General features: G+C 46.5%; 8 protein-coding genes across 8 annotated transcripts; 5 read left to right on the forward strand and 3 right to left on the reverse strand. All coding sequences in view use genetic code 12, as the record gives it.

The window, feature by feature from the left end:
* Window positions 1-404: 404 nt before the first annotated feature.
* On the forward strand, window positions 405-1,796 carry CXQ85_001918 (aspartate/glutamate transporter; the record flags this gene model as incomplete). The annotated part of the gene is made up of 1 exon (XM_025485613.1): window positions 405-1,796. One exon carries the CDS (start codon window positions 405-407, stop codon window positions 1,794-1,796), a length of 1,392 nt encoding a protein of 463 aa, XP_025341078.1.
* A 63-nt stretch (window positions 1,797-1,859) lies between these two features.
* Window positions 1,860-2,858, reverse strand: AOX2 (Aox2p; the record flags this gene model as incomplete). The annotated part of the gene is made up of 1 exon (XM_025485614.1): window positions 1,860-2,858. One exon carries the CDS (start codon window positions 2,856-2,858, stop codon window positions 1,860-1,862), a length of 999 nt encoding a protein of 332 aa, XP_025341079.1.
* A 2,253-nt stretch (window positions 2,859-5,111) lies between these two features.
* Window positions 5,112-6,002, forward strand: SSU81 (osmosensor; the record flags this gene model as incomplete). Its single annotated transcript, XM_025485615.1, has 1 exon — window positions 5,112-6,002. The coding sequence occupies one exon, from the start codon at window positions 5,112-5,114 to the stop codon at window positions 6,000-6,002; it is 891 nt and encodes a 296-aa protein (XP_025341080.1).
* A 947-nt stretch (window positions 6,003-6,949) lies between these two features.
* Window positions 6,950-8,209, forward strand: ASR1 (Asr1p; the record flags this gene model as incomplete). The annotated part of the gene is made up of 1 exon (XM_025485616.1): window positions 6,950-8,209. The coding sequence occupies one exon, from the start codon at window positions 6,950-6,952 to the stop codon at window positions 8,207-8,209; it is 1,260 nt and encodes a 419-aa protein (XP_025341081.1).
* Window positions 8,210-8,307: 98 nt separating this feature from the next.
* CXQ85_001922 (uncharacterized protein) lies at window positions 8,308-10,182 on the reverse strand (the record flags this gene model as incomplete). The annotated part of the gene is made up of 1 exon (XM_025485617.1): window positions 8,308-10,182. One exon carries the CDS (start codon window positions 10,180-10,182, stop codon window positions 8,308-8,310), a length of 1,875 nt encoding a protein of 624 aa, XP_025341082.1.
* A 456-nt stretch (window positions 10,183-10,638) lies between these two features.
* On the reverse strand, window positions 10,639-11,637 carry CXQ85_001923 (shikimate dehydrogenase family protein; the record flags this gene model as incomplete). The annotated part of the gene is made up of 1 exon (XM_025485618.1): window positions 10,639-11,637. One exon carries the CDS (start codon window positions 11,635-11,637, stop codon window positions 10,639-10,641), a length of 999 nt encoding a protein of 332 aa, XP_025341083.1.
* Window positions 11,638-12,289: 652 nt separating this feature from the next.
* Window positions 12,290-13,957, forward strand: MNN2 (Mnn2p; the record flags this gene model as incomplete). The annotated part of the gene is made up of 1 exon (XM_025485619.1): window positions 12,290-13,957. One exon carries the CDS (start codon window positions 12,290-12,292, stop codon window positions 13,955-13,957), a length of 1,668 nt encoding a protein of 555 aa, XP_025341084.1.
* A 492-nt stretch (window positions 13,958-14,449) lies between these two features.
* On the forward strand, window positions 14,450-15,985 carry CXQ85_001925 (uncharacterized protein; the record flags this gene model as incomplete). The annotated part of the gene is made up of 1 exon (XM_025485620.1): window positions 14,450-15,985. One exon carries the CDS (start codon window positions 14,450-14,452, stop codon window positions 15,983-15,985), a length of 1,536 nt encoding a protein of 511 aa, XP_025341085.1.
* Between the last annotated feature and the right edge of the window lie 836 nt (window positions 15,986-16,821).

Below are 16,821 nucleotides of genomic sequence, written 5' to 3' on the forward strand. Positions count from 1 at the left end.
AAAGTGGCCAGTTGCGCCCAGAGAATGCCGGCTGTCCAAGGAAACATAACGGTACCCATAGTCTTCAGCGGGTAATGTCAATATCAAGAATCATGATCTCTATCTCGCCGCGGGCGATGTATTATTTACCCAATCGATAAGTTTGTTTGTTACAGATGTAAGATATCTTCAGTACATCTTCTTTCTCTACTCTCTATCTGTGCCTTTTCTTCAATAGACGCCCAGCGTTTCAGTTTGGACCATTACCTCTTTAGGGTCATGATCAATATCTACATGATAGGCCGCGCCCAAAAATTACTACCCAGCAAGTACACTTGAGTACATCCACCCACGTTACATTGAACAAAGTGGCTCTCTTTCAGACTCCCAGAATACCTTTGATTATATAACACCCCTTCGCTACCATGGGCCGTGCGACAATCAAATCGGGGTCAATCAACCTCCTCAATACCATCATTGGTGCTGGTATCTTGGCTATGCCTTTTGGGCTTAGAGCTAACGGTATAGTCTTTGGCTCTTTCCTTATTGCATGGTCCTCATTGACTTCTGCGTTCGGTCTTTATCTCCAGAATAAGGTTGCAAAGTACACACAGCAACGTGATGCTGTTTCTTACTTCAGCTTGTGTCAGTTGACTTACCCCCAGCTTTCTGTTGTGTTCGATGGTGCTATTGCGATCAAGTGTTTTGGTGTGGGAGTGTCGTATTTGGTTGTTATTGGTGACTTGATGCCAAAGATCATGGAGCTGCTTCGAGTGGAGCCAGACTCGTGGTTCATGGAACGTAATCTATGGATTACTCTTTTTATGGCACTTATGGTGGCTCCACTTTCGTATCTCAAGAAGCTTGATTCGCTCAAGTATACATCGGTGGTTGCTTTATTTTCTGTTGTTTACTTGATCTGTCTTGTCATAGAACATTACATTGTGGATGAACTTCCTCCAAGAGACATCGATGTGCTTGGTCCAAAGCTGTGGGGCCAGACACTCTCTTCCTTCCCCATTTTCGTGTTTGCTTACACATGTCATCAAAACATGTTTGCAATTATCAACGAATTGGAGCCAACTGAGAAATCGGGGTCCCAAACTCGTCAAGCCAACATGATCATTCGTAATGCAATTACTGTGGCCTGTGTATCGTACTTGGTGGTTGGAATCATCGGTTACTTGACTTTTGGTAACGAGGTGGATGCTAATATTATCACGATGTACCCCAAAGATTCTGTTCCTTCGCTTATAGGTCGGTTGTGTATCGTGGTGATGGTGAGTTTATCGTTCCCACTACAATGCCACCCTTGCCGTGGTTCCATTAACCACATTCGTTACTTCATCAAGCATGGCGTCCAGTCACATAAGTTGCGTAACAGTCAGGTTACCAGCGATGGCTATACGCCTATTCAGTCTGATGGCGAATCGATGGTTGAGGAATCTTTCATCTCAACTACGCCAATGGAAGGTGCCCAAGACACTGACGGTCACGACCCTATAATTGTCAAACTCACCACCAGACAGTTCTACATCATCACCACTGGTATTGTTGTCTTGGCATACTTGGTGGCTATTTCAGTGAAATCTTTAGCCCATGTGCTTGCATTTGTTGGCTCGACTGGTTCGACTTCCATTTCCTTCATCTTGCCAGGTTTGTTTGGTTATATGCTCATCAAGCCACTTAACGGTGCTACCGAATTGACCAAGTTGGAGAAGTTCTGCAAGTACGGAGGTTTCGCTTTGAGTGTATGGGGCGTCATTGTCATGGTTGTCTGCCTCTTTGTCACTATTTTCCTTGGGGCTACACATTAAATGTATCATAATCTTGTCAGTCATTATAAATAACTATTTACACGATAATAAAACTCAAATTCGTTAGAGAATCAAGTCTTTTTTATCCCAACCTTCTGGGTGCTTAGACTTGAGACCGTTGTTTGGCTGAGGCTTATCAGTACCTTCAACCTTGACAACATATGGATTCCTGTCGTTCTTTTGATCGATATTAGCCAATGTGTGGTTGACCTCTCTATGCTTGGACTCATCAGCTCTTACTCTTTCAACCAAATCCAAGAATGTAGACTTCTCATTGAGTTCTGTCCAATATTGTTGAGCAACGTCTGGAACCTCCACATTGTCAAGTTTAGGCAACTTTCCAGCCTTCAAGTCGTGAATGAGGTGAGTATAAGTGCTGACGGCTTCTTCTTCCAAGTATCCAACAAAACGATGACAGTAGCGAGGGTATAACAAGTACATGAAGAAGAACATGTTGCAGAAGACACCCTGGCCCATGAAGATAAAGAAACGAGTGAACCACGAAGGTTTACCGATCTTGATAAATGTAAGAAGATGCATTCTTTCGTTGTAGGCTTCATCCAACAAAGTCTCGATCCACGCCTTATCTCTCTTAAGTAAACGGATCGAATGCAAGTGACGAAGGAAAGCAGCAGTCATACCTGGCACACCAGCCACGGATTCCAAGAAGATAATTCTCGTAAGCCATTTGTTCTCATTCATCTCCCATCTGGTACCTTCAAAGCGATGTTCTATTTCTTCAGGCGTCTTGGGATGCTTGTAGCCGGTTGCAATGTCAAAAAGCGTACGAACCAGCGTGATTGCACGATGGGCAACACGATCCATCGTGTTTTGTGGAGTACGGTGGACTGGGCCCACCTGTTCCACCTCCTCATTGGTCCATTCAGGATGAGGGAACATGGGATGAGAAATGAACTTATTGTCGTCGTGCTTGCGCTTATCATCATTGTCAAGAAGCTCAGTTCTGATTCTCAAAGGTTTGGTGGTCTTATAACGTAGACCAACGGTTGCGAGGCCAGACAATCCGAGTCTGGGAATAACTGGTTTGTAAAGTGAAAGCATTGTTTTTTGATGTTGATGGAGAACACAAGAGATGGGCAGTAGTGGCCCGCTTTATATAGCCCTAGCAAACAGGGCGAGGGATTTGCAGCCAGGAAGCGTTCGGACTAGCCTGCATTACCAAGCCAAAGTATGCGGCTGCGCAACCACCAAAGCTACGGAAGCTCCGTTTCCTGGGGTAAAAAAGGGAACATTTTCGGGAACACTCTACAAAAACCTGGAACATACTAAGGGACTAAAATCGATCCTTCTCTTAAAGTCTGAGCGAAAAAAGACCAAAATCTGCCCCAGTTCTCGGTGTATCGTTCAATATCCATGGGTAAACTCGGGAGGAGCAGATTATGCGGGCCAACGGGCACGCACCGTTTGGTCAGGCTCGCCCAAGAACCAATAGAGCGAAGCTTAAATGCTCATACAGAGAGAGGTCTACAGAGAGGTAGAAAGGTTAAACAAGACTTTTAACGTTCCCTTATGCCGTTTGCCATCGTCATATGTTCTACGACCGAAATGGACTATTTTATGGTTGGCTGCAAATACCAGTTAGCCAAGTGGGGGCTACACCAGTCAAAGCCAGAAACCAAAACCAGAAACGACTACTCGTGGATAACCACCATACGGCTGTGGTCGGAAGAAAACGGTATATCCCCCAAAAACGAGCATTTTCGTGTCTCAGGCCCTGGAATAGGTATGCTTGGTCAGCTCGCAGTGGGTCATGCCTGCGCGACGTGCTAGTACAAAACGGTAGGGGGACCAGTATAGGAAGAATACGGAAGCCGTGGGGGTGTCAGGCGGACCCAGAAGGGGGTTGTTGATTGGTGGGTAGAAGGTTGGAGGTTGACGGTGGTTGTTGACATTTGCTGGTTTTCTTTTTAAGGCTTTTCTTGCTTTGTTTGCTTTTTTTGTAGGGCTTGGGAGTGTCTGGTGGAAGTCTGGTGTTCGTGATGGTGCTGGTTTTTTTGGCTTGTATGGACAGAAATGGCTGCAACTTGTGTAGTGCCACACAGCCAAGACGCCAAATGTACAAAAAATGAATAAAATGTATGGAAAAGAGAAATGGAAAAGAAGGCGGTCTAAGCAGTGTAAAGAAACTGATTTCTGAACTTCAAGAAAAACGTAGGGGTTTTCCTTGTTGTCATTGGCTGTGACTAACACTCAAAGTCACTAACTGCCTCCCCATTTGTTGCCCAAACCACGCCCTAACAACCTCTACAACACCCTTCAACCCATTCATCTCCATAACACGTCTTTCTTCCTTTCAACCTTGTTCCCTGGGCCCCTCGCCAATCAGATTGGCCCATCTACCACCCCGTCTACTGCCCCATCCACCGTTCTTGGCCAAAACGACACAAGGCAATCAAAAACAGTAAAATTCCATTCACCCTAAGCCTGTCACGCCTATACTTATCCTTTTTCCAGCTACTTTTTTAGCCTCTACGTTGTCATTGTTATTCTCATTGTCGTCGTTGCCAGAACCCTATAAACAACGAGAAACCCAGTTGCACCCACCAGATCGATCTTAAAATAGCCTCCGCTGCGGTAAACCACCCGACTCTTCCGAGACGAGACCGTCGAGGTCAAATCCACGTAAACGACAAACCACCAAATAATAAAATCCTCCTACTCTCCCTCTCTCGTCTACTTGTCTCAGACTGCCAGGTCTCCACAAGCACGCTAAACACAGATCTCACACATTGCGTGTCTAAGCCTTGCCTACCGAAGTCGCTTAACCATTCCCCATTTGCAGCCAGCCCAACCAGGTAGCCATTGACAAATAACTATTTTCTAATTAATTCAAGTATTCATCAGCCCACCAACAAAACCACCCAAACCACAAACTACCAAAACTACCCATACCACTTTTCTTCATCTCTTCTCTTCCTGGTATGTGGTTCTTGGACTCGCGGTCGCGGGTCACCTTCTAGACCTTGGAACAGTAGGGGCCCCTCCTGCACTGGCGGATCGCGCCATGATCCCGTATTTACTGGAACACTATTGTGAATTTTCGATACATTTTTTCCTCACGGTCGGTCCTGGCTCCTCCCGCTTGTTTTGTCTGATACCGATCCAGCTACTTCTTCTTCTTTTCCACGCTATCCACTCCACGCTGCAAGCCCCTTCCCATCGTTTTCCCCAGTTCATCCACGCCGACCCTTCGCAGCTTTTGATTTTTTGATACCTGTTAGATCCAGCTGATATTTCACGATCTATATTTTTTTTTTCCTCCTCCCACCCTTACGCATCCCTTAATTTTTCTCCATGGGCTTCAAGATCTCCAACTTTATTGGTGATCCGTTCGCCATCGCCACCGTCAGTTTCGGTGTCATAGCTTGGATCGTCGCTATTGCTGGCGGTGCTGCTTCCGCCCAACATTCTTTCCCCAGATTCACTTGGTGGGGTCTCGTCTACCAGATTGTTTTGGTGATTATGATTTTCGTGCTTTACGTCTACAACACCATCGAATTATACAAGTTCACTCTTGTGGGCTTCTTGTCGGTGGCTTTCTTGTATACCACAAACTCCACCAACAACTTGATCTACAACTCCAACTCCTCCGGAAACTTGTGTTGTGCCGCGGGATGTATTTTGTTGTCCATGCTCAACATCCTTTGGATCTTGTACTTTGGTGGCCACCCAGAATCTCCTACAAATCAGTTCATTGATTCATTCTCCGTGAGAAATAACGGTTTCCACGGTTCGCTTCCCGCTGGTGAGTACAAGGAGGAAGAGTTCGCTGTTCCTCGTAGTGCTTCCAACAACTACCACAACAACGACGACAGACACTCCCAAAACACCAACACTAAGTCGGCCTACATGCTGTCGCTGCAGTTGAACGGCTTGGAGAACTTCTCCAACTCCAATGTTCACAATTCCAACCCTAACGTTCCTGGCCTGGTAAGAAACTCCACCAGAAACACCGTCTACAACCAACTGGATGCCAATGCCTTTGGTATGCCCGCAGGTGTGTTTAGATACAAGGCCCAGGCCTTGTACAGCTACGATGCCAACCCTGAAGACATCAACGAGATCTCATTCGTGAAGGACGAGATCTTGGAAGTGGACGACATCGATGGTAAATGGTGGCAGGCCAGGCGGTCAAACGGACAGGTGGGTATCTGTCCATCGAACTACGTGAAGCTCCTAGACTGAGCTAACAAACAAACAGAACATGTAAGATAATGAACGCAGGGTAATTGCAGTCAAGGCAGCCATAGCAGCTGCATAAATCACATTCAACCAAGGATTTTTGCTAACCACGGTAAAGGAACGGCGAGGCACGCCGTCTACGAGAGATATCCGGTGCTACGTATATATGGCAATATGAGATTTGCACCACGAGCAGAGGAAAGAAGAAGCGTAGATGCTCCATCGGTCATGAACTGTGGCTGCGGCTTCCAAGTTTTGGCCCGCTTGCGCAAGTGAAGCAACGTGGCGGCAGGGCATGTTTGGTAATAAGGTACTCCAGTAGCAACACAATACAGTGGGAACTGAATTGGTGCATGAAAAAAGTGACAAACTTCATCAGTGTGCGGCAGCGCCGCATAAAGCAACGCCTATGGCACCTTTCAATTGAACAGATTACCCCTGCTACAGAGAACGAAGGCGGAACCGGCTAGAAGCCGGTAATACCAAAAAAATACACATCCACAACCACAGTTAGCGACAAAGGCCTGACGCCCATTCTTGCACCCCAGACGTTGGGAGCCTCAGGGATGGTCAGGTATTGCTTGGTTGTGTCCCCTGGCCATTGGCTGCAAACTCGCGATTCTGGAGGGAGACAAAGTCGAAGGCTGTGACCAATTGACAGTGACGTTTGAAGTGAAAGTCAATTGACAAATAGAGTAACCGCCCGTCGATCAGCCAGGCCCGGGCCTCGATATGTCAAGTGAGGTCATTGGCTAGTCAGGTTCAGGAATGAGCAAAAAGCAAGTGAGCGAAGCATGGCCTAGGAAGACATGTAAGGATGCAGCAAGGGGCAGGCACCGCAACTTTGGGTGCAAAAACATCGTTGCGGTGGCTCAACTATAAGTACCCACACTTGGTCCCCCCAATTGTGGGAGAACCACATCTTTAATTAACAAGACTACAACTACACAATGGGATTGGCTGACAAGATTCAATCTAAGATTTCTGGCGGACACAAGGAGTTCGAAAAGGCTGACCAGACCGCTGGTAAGGCTGTCGGTAAGGACAACATCTCTGGTGAGGTCGGCAACCTTAACAAGGACAGCGCTGTCGAGTACGCCAACGACGCTGACAAGGCTGGTGGCAAGTACTTGGGCAGAGAGAACTTGTCTGGTACCGAGGGCGGTATTGGCAGCAAGTTCGGTGGCCAGGGTGGCTCTTCTGGTGCTACTGGCTCTGGTGCTGAGACTGGTGCTGCCGGTGCTGGTGCTGCCGGTGCTGGTGCCGCTGGTTCTCAGGGCGGTTCAGGCTCCTACGGTGCTTCTGGCGCTCAGGGTGGTGCCCCATCTGGTAACGCTCCATCTGGTGCCTACTCCTCTGGCGGTTCTGGTGCCCAGGGCGGTTCTTACGAGACCGGTACTGGCTCTACCGCTGGTAAGGGTTACGAAGGCCACCAGCAGGCTGGCCAGGCTGGTCAATCTGGTCTGACCGGTCACGGTGACTACGGTAAGGATGCTCTTTCCTCTGGTAAGGATGCTTCCAACGCCTACAGCTCTGGCGACAAGGCCGGCCTTGCTTCCGGTGGAGCTGGTGTTGCTGCTGCTGGCGCAGGTGCTGCTGGTTACGGTGCTTCCAAGCTGGGCTCTGGCGAGTCCTCCTCTGCTCAGCCATCTGGCTCTGGCCCAAGAACCCACGGTTCTGACGCTTACGGTTCTGGCCAGTCTTCTCACGGCTACGACACCGCTGGTTCCGCCAAGACTGCTGGTGCCCCAGGTGGCATCCAGGAGGGTGCTGCTACCCAGTCTGGTTACGATGCTACTGGTGGTGCTGACAAGTACGGTGCTACTGGTGCTCGTGGTCACGGTGCTACTGACGCTAACGCTACCGGCTCTGGTCTTGGTGGCTCTATCGGTGGTGCTGGTCTTGGCGCCGCTGGTGGTGCTGCCGCTGGCTCCGCTGCCTCTGGATCTCACGGCTCCTCTTCTCAGGGTGCTTCTGGATCCCACGGTGCTTCCGGCTCCCACGGCGCTTCTGGTGCTCACGGTGCTTCTGGTGCTCACGGTGCCTCTGGTACTTCTGGCTCCACTGGTGCTGGTGGCGCTGGTTTCTCCACCGGTGACTCTTCCTTGGACTCCAAGATTGCCTCTGCTGACCCTAAGGTTCAGGACAAGGCCAAGGAGGCTTTCAACAAGGGTTACGATGATGCCCTTAAGTCTATCAACAGATCTTAAGCCTACTTTTTTAGTTCGTTAATAAAATGTACTATTATTGATATATGTGACATTATACATTAGCTTTATAAACCATTGAATGGTAATTGTTTTACGATTTAACTAGCACAGCTGCACTGTAACATCGTCTCAGCTTCGCCAGCATCACTTTGCAACCTCCACTTATCCTCGTACTCCTTCAATTCATCGCCCCATTTACTTGGGTCGTATGGATAGAAGGCCATTTTCTCAAGCTTTTTCAATAGGCTCACGTCAGCACATTTTGTCTCTTCAGCTTGTTCGATCACTTCAGCAAGGATCCAGTTTCTTGGAAGGAAAAGAGGATTATACTGAGAGCTTCTCTCGTACCTGTCAAAGCTGTCGTGTTCCATTGTTCTGGAAACATAGCTTTGATACTTCTGCACCCACTCCTTCACTTGCTGAGTTAACTCGTCTCTTGGGTAGTGATCAAACTCGCTCACCTCCTGCAATAATACAGAGGCAGCAAACTTATCGAGATCAAAATCAGCAGACTCAACCCTGGCCTCTTGCAACTTAACAAAGAATATGTTGAAGTCGCATTGAGTGCTCTTGAGCATGTCAAGCATAGGAGAAATCAAATCAGCATTCTGTGCCTCTGGGTCAAGAGTGTCTATGAGTTTGTGCAGCAAACCGAGTCTGTTGAAGAAAGTCTCGACGTACTTTTTGGTGAAAGCGTACATGTACATCTCTCCTCCAATCTCAATCACCTTAGATGCTCTCTTCACGATCTTGTCTTCCCATCCATTTTGGAATTGGTTAGCCTTGAACTGTGGATTGTCAATAAGGTCAGTGCCAGCACCAATAAGCTGTGCCAAGTTCTCTCCCAAACGCGTCAAATTCCACCAAATGGCTGTGGGCGTGTTAGCATAGCTGTATCTGCCCAGATGGTCTTCCGAGTTCGGTGTGTACTCTGGGTCATACTTATCCATGATACTGAATGGACCAAAGTCCATTGAGAGACCAAGAACAGATGTATTGTCAGTGTTCAACACACCATTGAGGAATCCGTAACATTGCCACATTGAAGCAGTCATGGCATTACGAACGATCGTCTCAAAGTACAACTTATCGTACTTTGTTAACTTACCGAGACTCTTTTGGATGTCCTTCTCAAACGTAGGATTTGACTCAATAGTCTGCTCGAAGAATGGGAATTCGACCTTCTTACCACCTTCTTCGACAGTAAAAAGCTCATCAACGACATAGTCAGAAAGCTTCCTGATTCCATCCATATCAAATCTCCATCTGTACAAGTCAAAGGTACCTAATCTGATCCAGGATTCAGCAAATCTGGAGACAATGGCACATCTCTCAGCGGAATATCTCTGGGCCAATGTCTCAGGAAGGTAAGTGAGAGACAATGCTCTGGTAGTAGGAATGCCAATTTGATTCAAGTGTTCTGAGATGATGTACTCTCTGATAGAAGAACGGATCACTGCCTTTCCGTCAGCAAATCTGGAGTACGGCGTCTTACCAGAGCCCTTCAACTGCACCTCATACTCCTTTCTGTTATACTTTGTCGATGGCAGCACGTTATCTTTAGATTTTGGAATCTCAAACAAATTGTGGACTCTGCCATCACCTAGCTGACCAGCAAACTGTCCGAATTGCCAACCAGCGTACGCTTGAGCGTAAGGAAATGGGAAGTCAGTCTTTCTGAATGATAGATCATGGTAGAACTCACCACTGACAATCTTTTGAAACTCTGGGTCCTCATCTTCATTCTCCCTCAATCCCAAGTCACGAAGTGCTTGCTTGCTTGTAGTGATATACTTGTATTCCTTGCGTTCTTCAGGGATAGACCAAGAGAAGGCTCCCTCATGGAGTATACGAGGATGTCTAATAACGTCCTTTTCGTTAGCGGCAGCGATATCTTCCGTCTTTATAGCATTGTCAGGAGCGAGAGCCTTGGTCAAGGACGATCTCTTGGGTAACTTGGCGAAGGTGGACATGAATCTATGGCAGTTGGATTTATTGATCTTGAGTGCGGTTATCATTATTCTGCTGTAACAGCGAAACCGACGAACAACGGTGGTTTGGAAAATCAATAACCTGGGTAAGTGAAAAGCCTGTTTTAAAACGAGTAAATCAGTCGTCCTAGAATGCCAAACTTCTATATGGGATGAGATTAGCCTCTGATCTACCCAGCAATTGCTTTACGTTTATGTAGGAGAGTACCTCTCGGAGTAGTGCGCTCTTAGTAATCGGTGTATCCAGCAACGAAAGGGGTATTATGCGAGCTGGAGAGATGGTAGAAACGGGGTTAAGATAGAGAAGCGTCATTATTGAAGTCATTAGTTTATTGTTTTTGTAAACATGCGTAATCGTTGAGTAAAGGTACCAAAACGTCTCGGAATTTCGCAGCCACTGTCATTATGGTCATAGGTCTGTGGTTAGCATCATTGAAATCACAATTTAATGCCGACCATGTCGTGTCTGAGACAAGGTTCCTCGATGGTCTCTCTCACATAGTCCACTACGTCTTTGGTGGGCATTTCATCTAAGGAATAGCCTGTCCATAAGACCTGTTGGGCAAAGCCTTGGTAGATCATAGCTTCAATACCACCCACAACGTCCCAGCCGGCTTCATGGAAGGCCAGGTAGAGACGGGTGATTTGGGTTGGGTGGTAGCACATTTCAAGCACAGCACCCTTGTTCTCCTGGTTAATGAATACATCCAAGGTCTCTCTGGCCAACTTTTCTTCATCAGTAACTGGAGCAAAGTCAGGAACAGCCAATACAATCAAGTGAGGGTTTGCGACTTCCTTGGCTTGTTCTGGTGTAGCAATGTGAACAATTTCACCGGTGAACCCATTTGCAGCCATTTCTTCCTGGATCTTCTCGACCTCAGAAGCGAATCTGTTCACCAAATAAATTTTAGAGCAGCCCAAGTACTCTTTCAAGGCGTATACAGCCGAACGGCACGCACCTCCTCCACCGTAAACCAAGCCTGGCTTGCCTTTGGCGGTAGCAGCGACCTCAGGCACGTTAAACACGAATGCGTCTCTGATACCGACTGTATCAGTGTTGGTACCAATATTAACCGCTCTTCCGTCTTTAAATCTAACGTAGATGGTATTGACAGCACCCACAGACTTTGCGTTTTCGTCAATCTCGTCCAAATGTGGAATGATAGCGACCTTATAAGGCATCGTCACTGCGGAACCAATGTACTTGAGATCGCTCCACGACTTACTATCTTTATTAGCAGCAATAAGCTCCTTGAAAGCGTCCAAACCATACGAATCCAAACATTCATAAACATAACCGTCACAACCCAACTTCTTGAACAAGTAGTTGTGCATCAAAGGCGCCTTTGAGTGGGAGATGCCTTCGCCAAAGAGGTGAAGAAGGAAGTCCTTCTTCCTGATAATATTAAGGTCGGCAGGAGCAAGAGTGAGTGACATGGTAAAACTTGATAAAAAAAAACTTATCTAACCAGAAATGCTAGTGCCAGATTACCAGGAACCTATATAGTCGGGAAGTCGGCACCACCGAAAAATGTGTCACTGGGTGAAAAACCCCAGAGTCGCCGGTATAGGCAGGAAATCGGTGGAGAAGACACTCAAGATCCCGAAAGTTGGCCCTGAAGATGGTCATCAGGCCCGCCTTGAAGTGGCTCTTTAGCAGTTAAGCATCTCAACTGCCGTTTTCTGGGTCGAGGGGCACCCCCATGAGGGGCTCTTCTCCACCATCATCCTAGTCTAACAAAGGCAAGTGGGTAATCTCCTCCCGCCCTGGGGCCAATTTCCATGACCAAACCATAAAAGCCCAGAGAACGGTGGACTACTCCATCTGCAACGAAAACGCCTAAACGGGACTTCTACACTTCGAAAAAGGCTTGTCAAGGGCTGCCCATGCCTTTTTTTTGTCCTATACAATAAGTTCAAGGCGGGACCTTTTCTATTATTCAGTCCTCACTGTTTTGTGGGACATCTATCTTTTTTTGCATCCATTGTGGTCGCGCTAAATGGTGTACTAGCTTTTTCCACTGTAGACTTTCTACCTGCGTCGCGACTGGTAGGTCTGGAAAGTGTACTTTTAGACTAGCCAAGCACTATGAGACTCCTCTTGACCCGTAAGCTGGCTCTTGTGAAGGTCTTTTTGGCGGCAGTGGTGGTTGTGGCCATCACTCATCAACTCACGTACCTGCCATACAATCCATACGATTTGTTCCAGGGGAAGAGCCAGGGTTTGGTGCCTTATAAGGCTTTTTTCGATGGATTGGAGAAGTACGCTATCCATGCGGACCGCTTGAAGGATAACTACGTCAAGGAGAAGGTTCACGATGCTGCAAGTAACGTGAAGGACTTCTTATACTCGAAGGAATACCTTGATGGGATCTTGAACATCAGTGACGATACGTTTGAGAAGCTTAAGGTATCACATCGCGGGTATGTTGACGAACATATGGCGAATTTGCTTGATAACGTCGGCGTGGCGACGTTTGGCGAGCTTACGCCAAAGTCCGATAAGTGGAAAGACTATAAAGGCTCGGCTGGTTACGTGTTGATCGGTGGAGGTAAGTACTCCTGGTTGTCGTACCTCGTGATCAAGCAGATCAGAGCCACAGGGTCCACTTTACCGATTGAAATATTCATTCCTACTCAGAGCGATAATGACCCCAGGTTTTGTGAGGAGATTGTGCCCAAATTCAACGCTAGATGTAACATGCTAGACCTGAGTCTCGTGGAGTACCTCAGTCTCAAGTTCAACATTGGTGGGTATCAATACAAAATGTTGGCGCTCATGGCGTCGCTGTTTGAGAACGTTATTTATTTGGATTCCGATCTTTACCCTCTCAAGAATGTCGAGTACCTCTTGAATTCTGATTTATACAAAGAAACGGGTCTCATTATCTGGCCTGACCATTGGTCAAGAACAACCAATCCAAAGTTCTATGATATCGCAGGATTGGAAGTGCCTGAAACGAAGGTTAGATATTCAGAATATGACCGTGCAGAAGCGGAGAAAAAGGGCGAAAGCTTAAAGGATCTCAAAGATTACACTTTTAAGGACTCCAATTTCCACGATTTTGAAAACACCCTTCCGAACCCATCCTCGGAAGCAGGCGTCATGGTCGTGAACAAAACTTCACATCTTCGTACCTTGCTTTTGGCTCTTTACTATAATGTGTATGGACCATACTTTTACTATCCATTACTCACGCAGGGCGGAGCCGGCGAGGGTGACAAGGAAACATTCATTGCTGCAGCAACGGTAATGAAAGAAAATTGGTTCCAGACACTCAAGCAGTTCATGTGGGTAGGCTATCACAGTGACGACACAAAGAAATTCGAATCTAAGGCATTGGGCCATTATGACCCTATAGATTCTAAGGTTGATTCCGAATCAGCAAAACTCATTTTCAGCCATTGTTCCTACCCTAAACATTACACTGACTGGATGTACAATAACCACGATCTTATTTATAAGGAGCTGGGCGAACATATCCGCATGTACCACGGCACATACGAGAATATTGGGTACGATTTGGATTTACGACTCCTCAACTCTCATGCAGAGGCTCTATGCGAGGATATATGGCTCGAGAAGGAGAAAGAAGACAACATCCCTCTCGACCAAAGAGAAGAGTACATGGGCAACTACTTGGAATACATTAATGGCGACAGAGAAATCAACAAGAAGAGATGCGAGGAGGTGTATATCCCACACTTGAAGTGGCTCAAGGAAACGACAAAATACCCAGACACCCTTAAATATTAGCCCATGCATGAAAATTAATGCCCCACCATCGACATTCTTTAGATTTACTCGATGATCCATTGCTGATCGGCTTTATCATCGGAAAAATATATACACGTCCAACTGAAGGGATAATTTTTTTTTTTTTTTCGATTTCTCATGTTACATTGAACAATCGGTAAAAGAAGGAATATCTTGCCGATTTCTCAACCGCAAAAGGAAAGCGCACCCAGTTATCTTTTCCATCCAAGCCCAAAATCCCACCCCCTGAAGAAGTATTCGAAGCGAAAAAAAGCTATCTTCACGGATCAAAGAGGAAAAGAGTAACAAAACCCCACTAGATCAGACCCTGGACCCTTTAACGCGTTCCAGAAGCTGCTCCAGAGAAAGCCGCACACTATAGTCTGCGCATATATACCTGCGCAAGAATTTACTAATTTTTACTTACCGATTAGAAATGCACGAGTACATAACCGGAGCAATGCCGAGTTGTGAAAAGACCATTTTTTCTTCATGGAGACTGAAAGGGAAGTGACAGAAGAGATCCAGGCGGTTCCTCCACCCCACGAAATCGGGTTCCTACATGAGATAACGTTCGTTTTCTTGGTATGTCTCTGTCAGATCCTCACGCAGGCTGGAGTGGCTCAGACCCTTAACCCGGTACGAGAGATAGGAAGCACTTTTGGTGTTGAAGACCTGCCTGGGAAGTTGTCGTGGTTTTCGGCTTCTTATTCGCTTACAGTGGGTACTTTTATTCTTATTGCAGGTCGTTTGGGTGATTTATATGGGTACAAGCTTATGTTTAATGCAGGGTTTGTGGCTTTTGGGGTTTGGTCTTTGATTTCTGGGTTTGCTGGTTTTACTGATTCAGATGTGTTTTTTAATGTAGCTAGGGCGTTCCAGGGCTTGGGACCGGCTTTTTCAATGCCTAATGCTGTTGCTTTGTTGGGCCATTATTTCCCTATGAGCAAGAAGAAGATGGTATACATGGCATTATTTGGAGGAGTAGCACCTTTTGGATTCGTCATGGGTGCTATATTTTCCGGCTTGTTTGCTCAAATAGTCTGGTGGCCTTGGGCTTTTTGGGTAAATGGCATGGTTTGCCTCGGTGTGGTCGTTGTGCTGTACTTTGTCATTCCTAAAAACATTGGAAGCAAATCAAACGGAAAATTTGACTGGTGGGGCTCAATTACTGGCGTTTCAGGGTTGGTGCTTATAAATTTTGCATGGAATCAAGGTCCAAATGTTGGCTGGGATGTGCCATATGTCTACGTTCTTCTCATCGTGGGTTTCCTTTGCATGGGTGCATTCTGTTTGGCTTCAAAGTATGCCGCCGACCCGCTACTTCCGATGTCTTGTCTCAGGGGAGAAACTGGATTTGTCCTAGGCTGCATCTCGTGTGGCTGGTCTTGTTTTGGTATCTGGTTGTATTACAGCTTCCGCTGGGCTGAAGTTGTTGATAACGAGAAGCCCATTATAAGTGCCGTCCAATTTATACCCGCTCCATTCAGTGGTCTCTGTGCTGCTGCGCTTACCGTATTCCTTCTCCGGAAATCTTCACTGTCAGTGGTAATGGTGGTGGCTATGTTATCCTTTTTTGTTGGCATTGTACTCATGGGAACCAGACCAGAGAAAGAAATCTATTGGAGACAAAAGTTCTTCTCTATCTTGATTCAGAGTTTCGGTATGGATATGAGTTTCCCTGCCGGCACAATGATTTTGTCAAGTGTTTTGCCTAGACACCAGCAAGGTCTTGCGGGATCTTTGGTAAGCACCTTCGTCAACTACTCCATTTCCATTGGGCTTGGTATGGCTGCAACAGTGGAACTCTATACAACCAAGAACATGGTGCCTGGATACGAAACTACGGTTGAAGGCTACCGGAATGCATTTTACATCGGCATGGGCCTTGCAGGGTTAGGCGTCATCTTGTCTGTTACCTTCCTTGCACTTCAATCCTTTGGAAACCAAAAGAAAGAAAGCAGGTTCACCGACAGCGACAAACTGGTGAATTCCACTGATGCAGATACCCCCAAACTAGAAGTATAACATATAGAATAATATAGTACATAACTGACGCTCTTGGCAAATGTAAGCAATGATGTCTATGTAGCAACAGCGACTTTGATTTAAGCTTGTATAGCTCAATAGGACTACTGGGGTTGGTCAAGAAAGGTACTCAACCTGTTTCCTAGTATATCCGAGTATCGGCTTGTCTACGATACCCCAAAAGAGGATACCCGAGTGTTTTAAAGTAAAAAGGTCCAAACGGGAGAAAATAACCACCTAAATAAGAAACCTTTACTGTTTTCAAATCCCAAATGTTATACATCTATCCTGTTCTGTTCCTTATCGCAGTGCAGGTGGTTGCATCTCTATGCTTAAGCGAAAACTACTGCCACAATACCGAAAAGCAGATGCTCCTTGTTGTCAATAACTCGGAAACTCCCCATAATACGAGAACAGAGCCATTGATTCTGTGGCCCAAGTTGAAGGCTCGCCTAATACGTACCGGTAAGTTGGCCCTTTTTGTCTACCTTTTACTTCAATTACACCAAGATGATGACGATTTGACATATATAGGCTACGGCAGTCCGTTCACTACACCGTTATTTAAAACAATTTGTCATTACTGCTTCGTGGCGTTTGCCTGGCTGCTTGAATCCAGGAGAGGACTAAAGTATACCGTCTTGGTGGGCATCAGTATCATAGCACTCCAGCACCTCTTGAACTCTACAGCCAAGACCTATAACATCACAGTTCTAGCGAAAGCTGAAATAGGGCTCCAGGGGCTAGGAAGCCAGGTGTTGCACATTGCCCTAGGACGTTTCTGCTGGCACCACTCATACCTAAGAAACTTACAAGTGTTCTTGTACTTCTTCTAC

Source organism: Candidozyma haemuli (genome assembly GCF_002926055.2).
Source record: "Candidozyma haemuli strain B11899 chromosome Unknown C_2014730914, whole genome shotgun sequence".
In the NCBI taxonomy this organism is placed as follows: domain Eukaryota; kingdom Fungi; phylum Ascomycota; class Pichiomycetes; order Serinales; family Metschnikowiaceae; genus Candidozyma; species Candidozyma haemuli.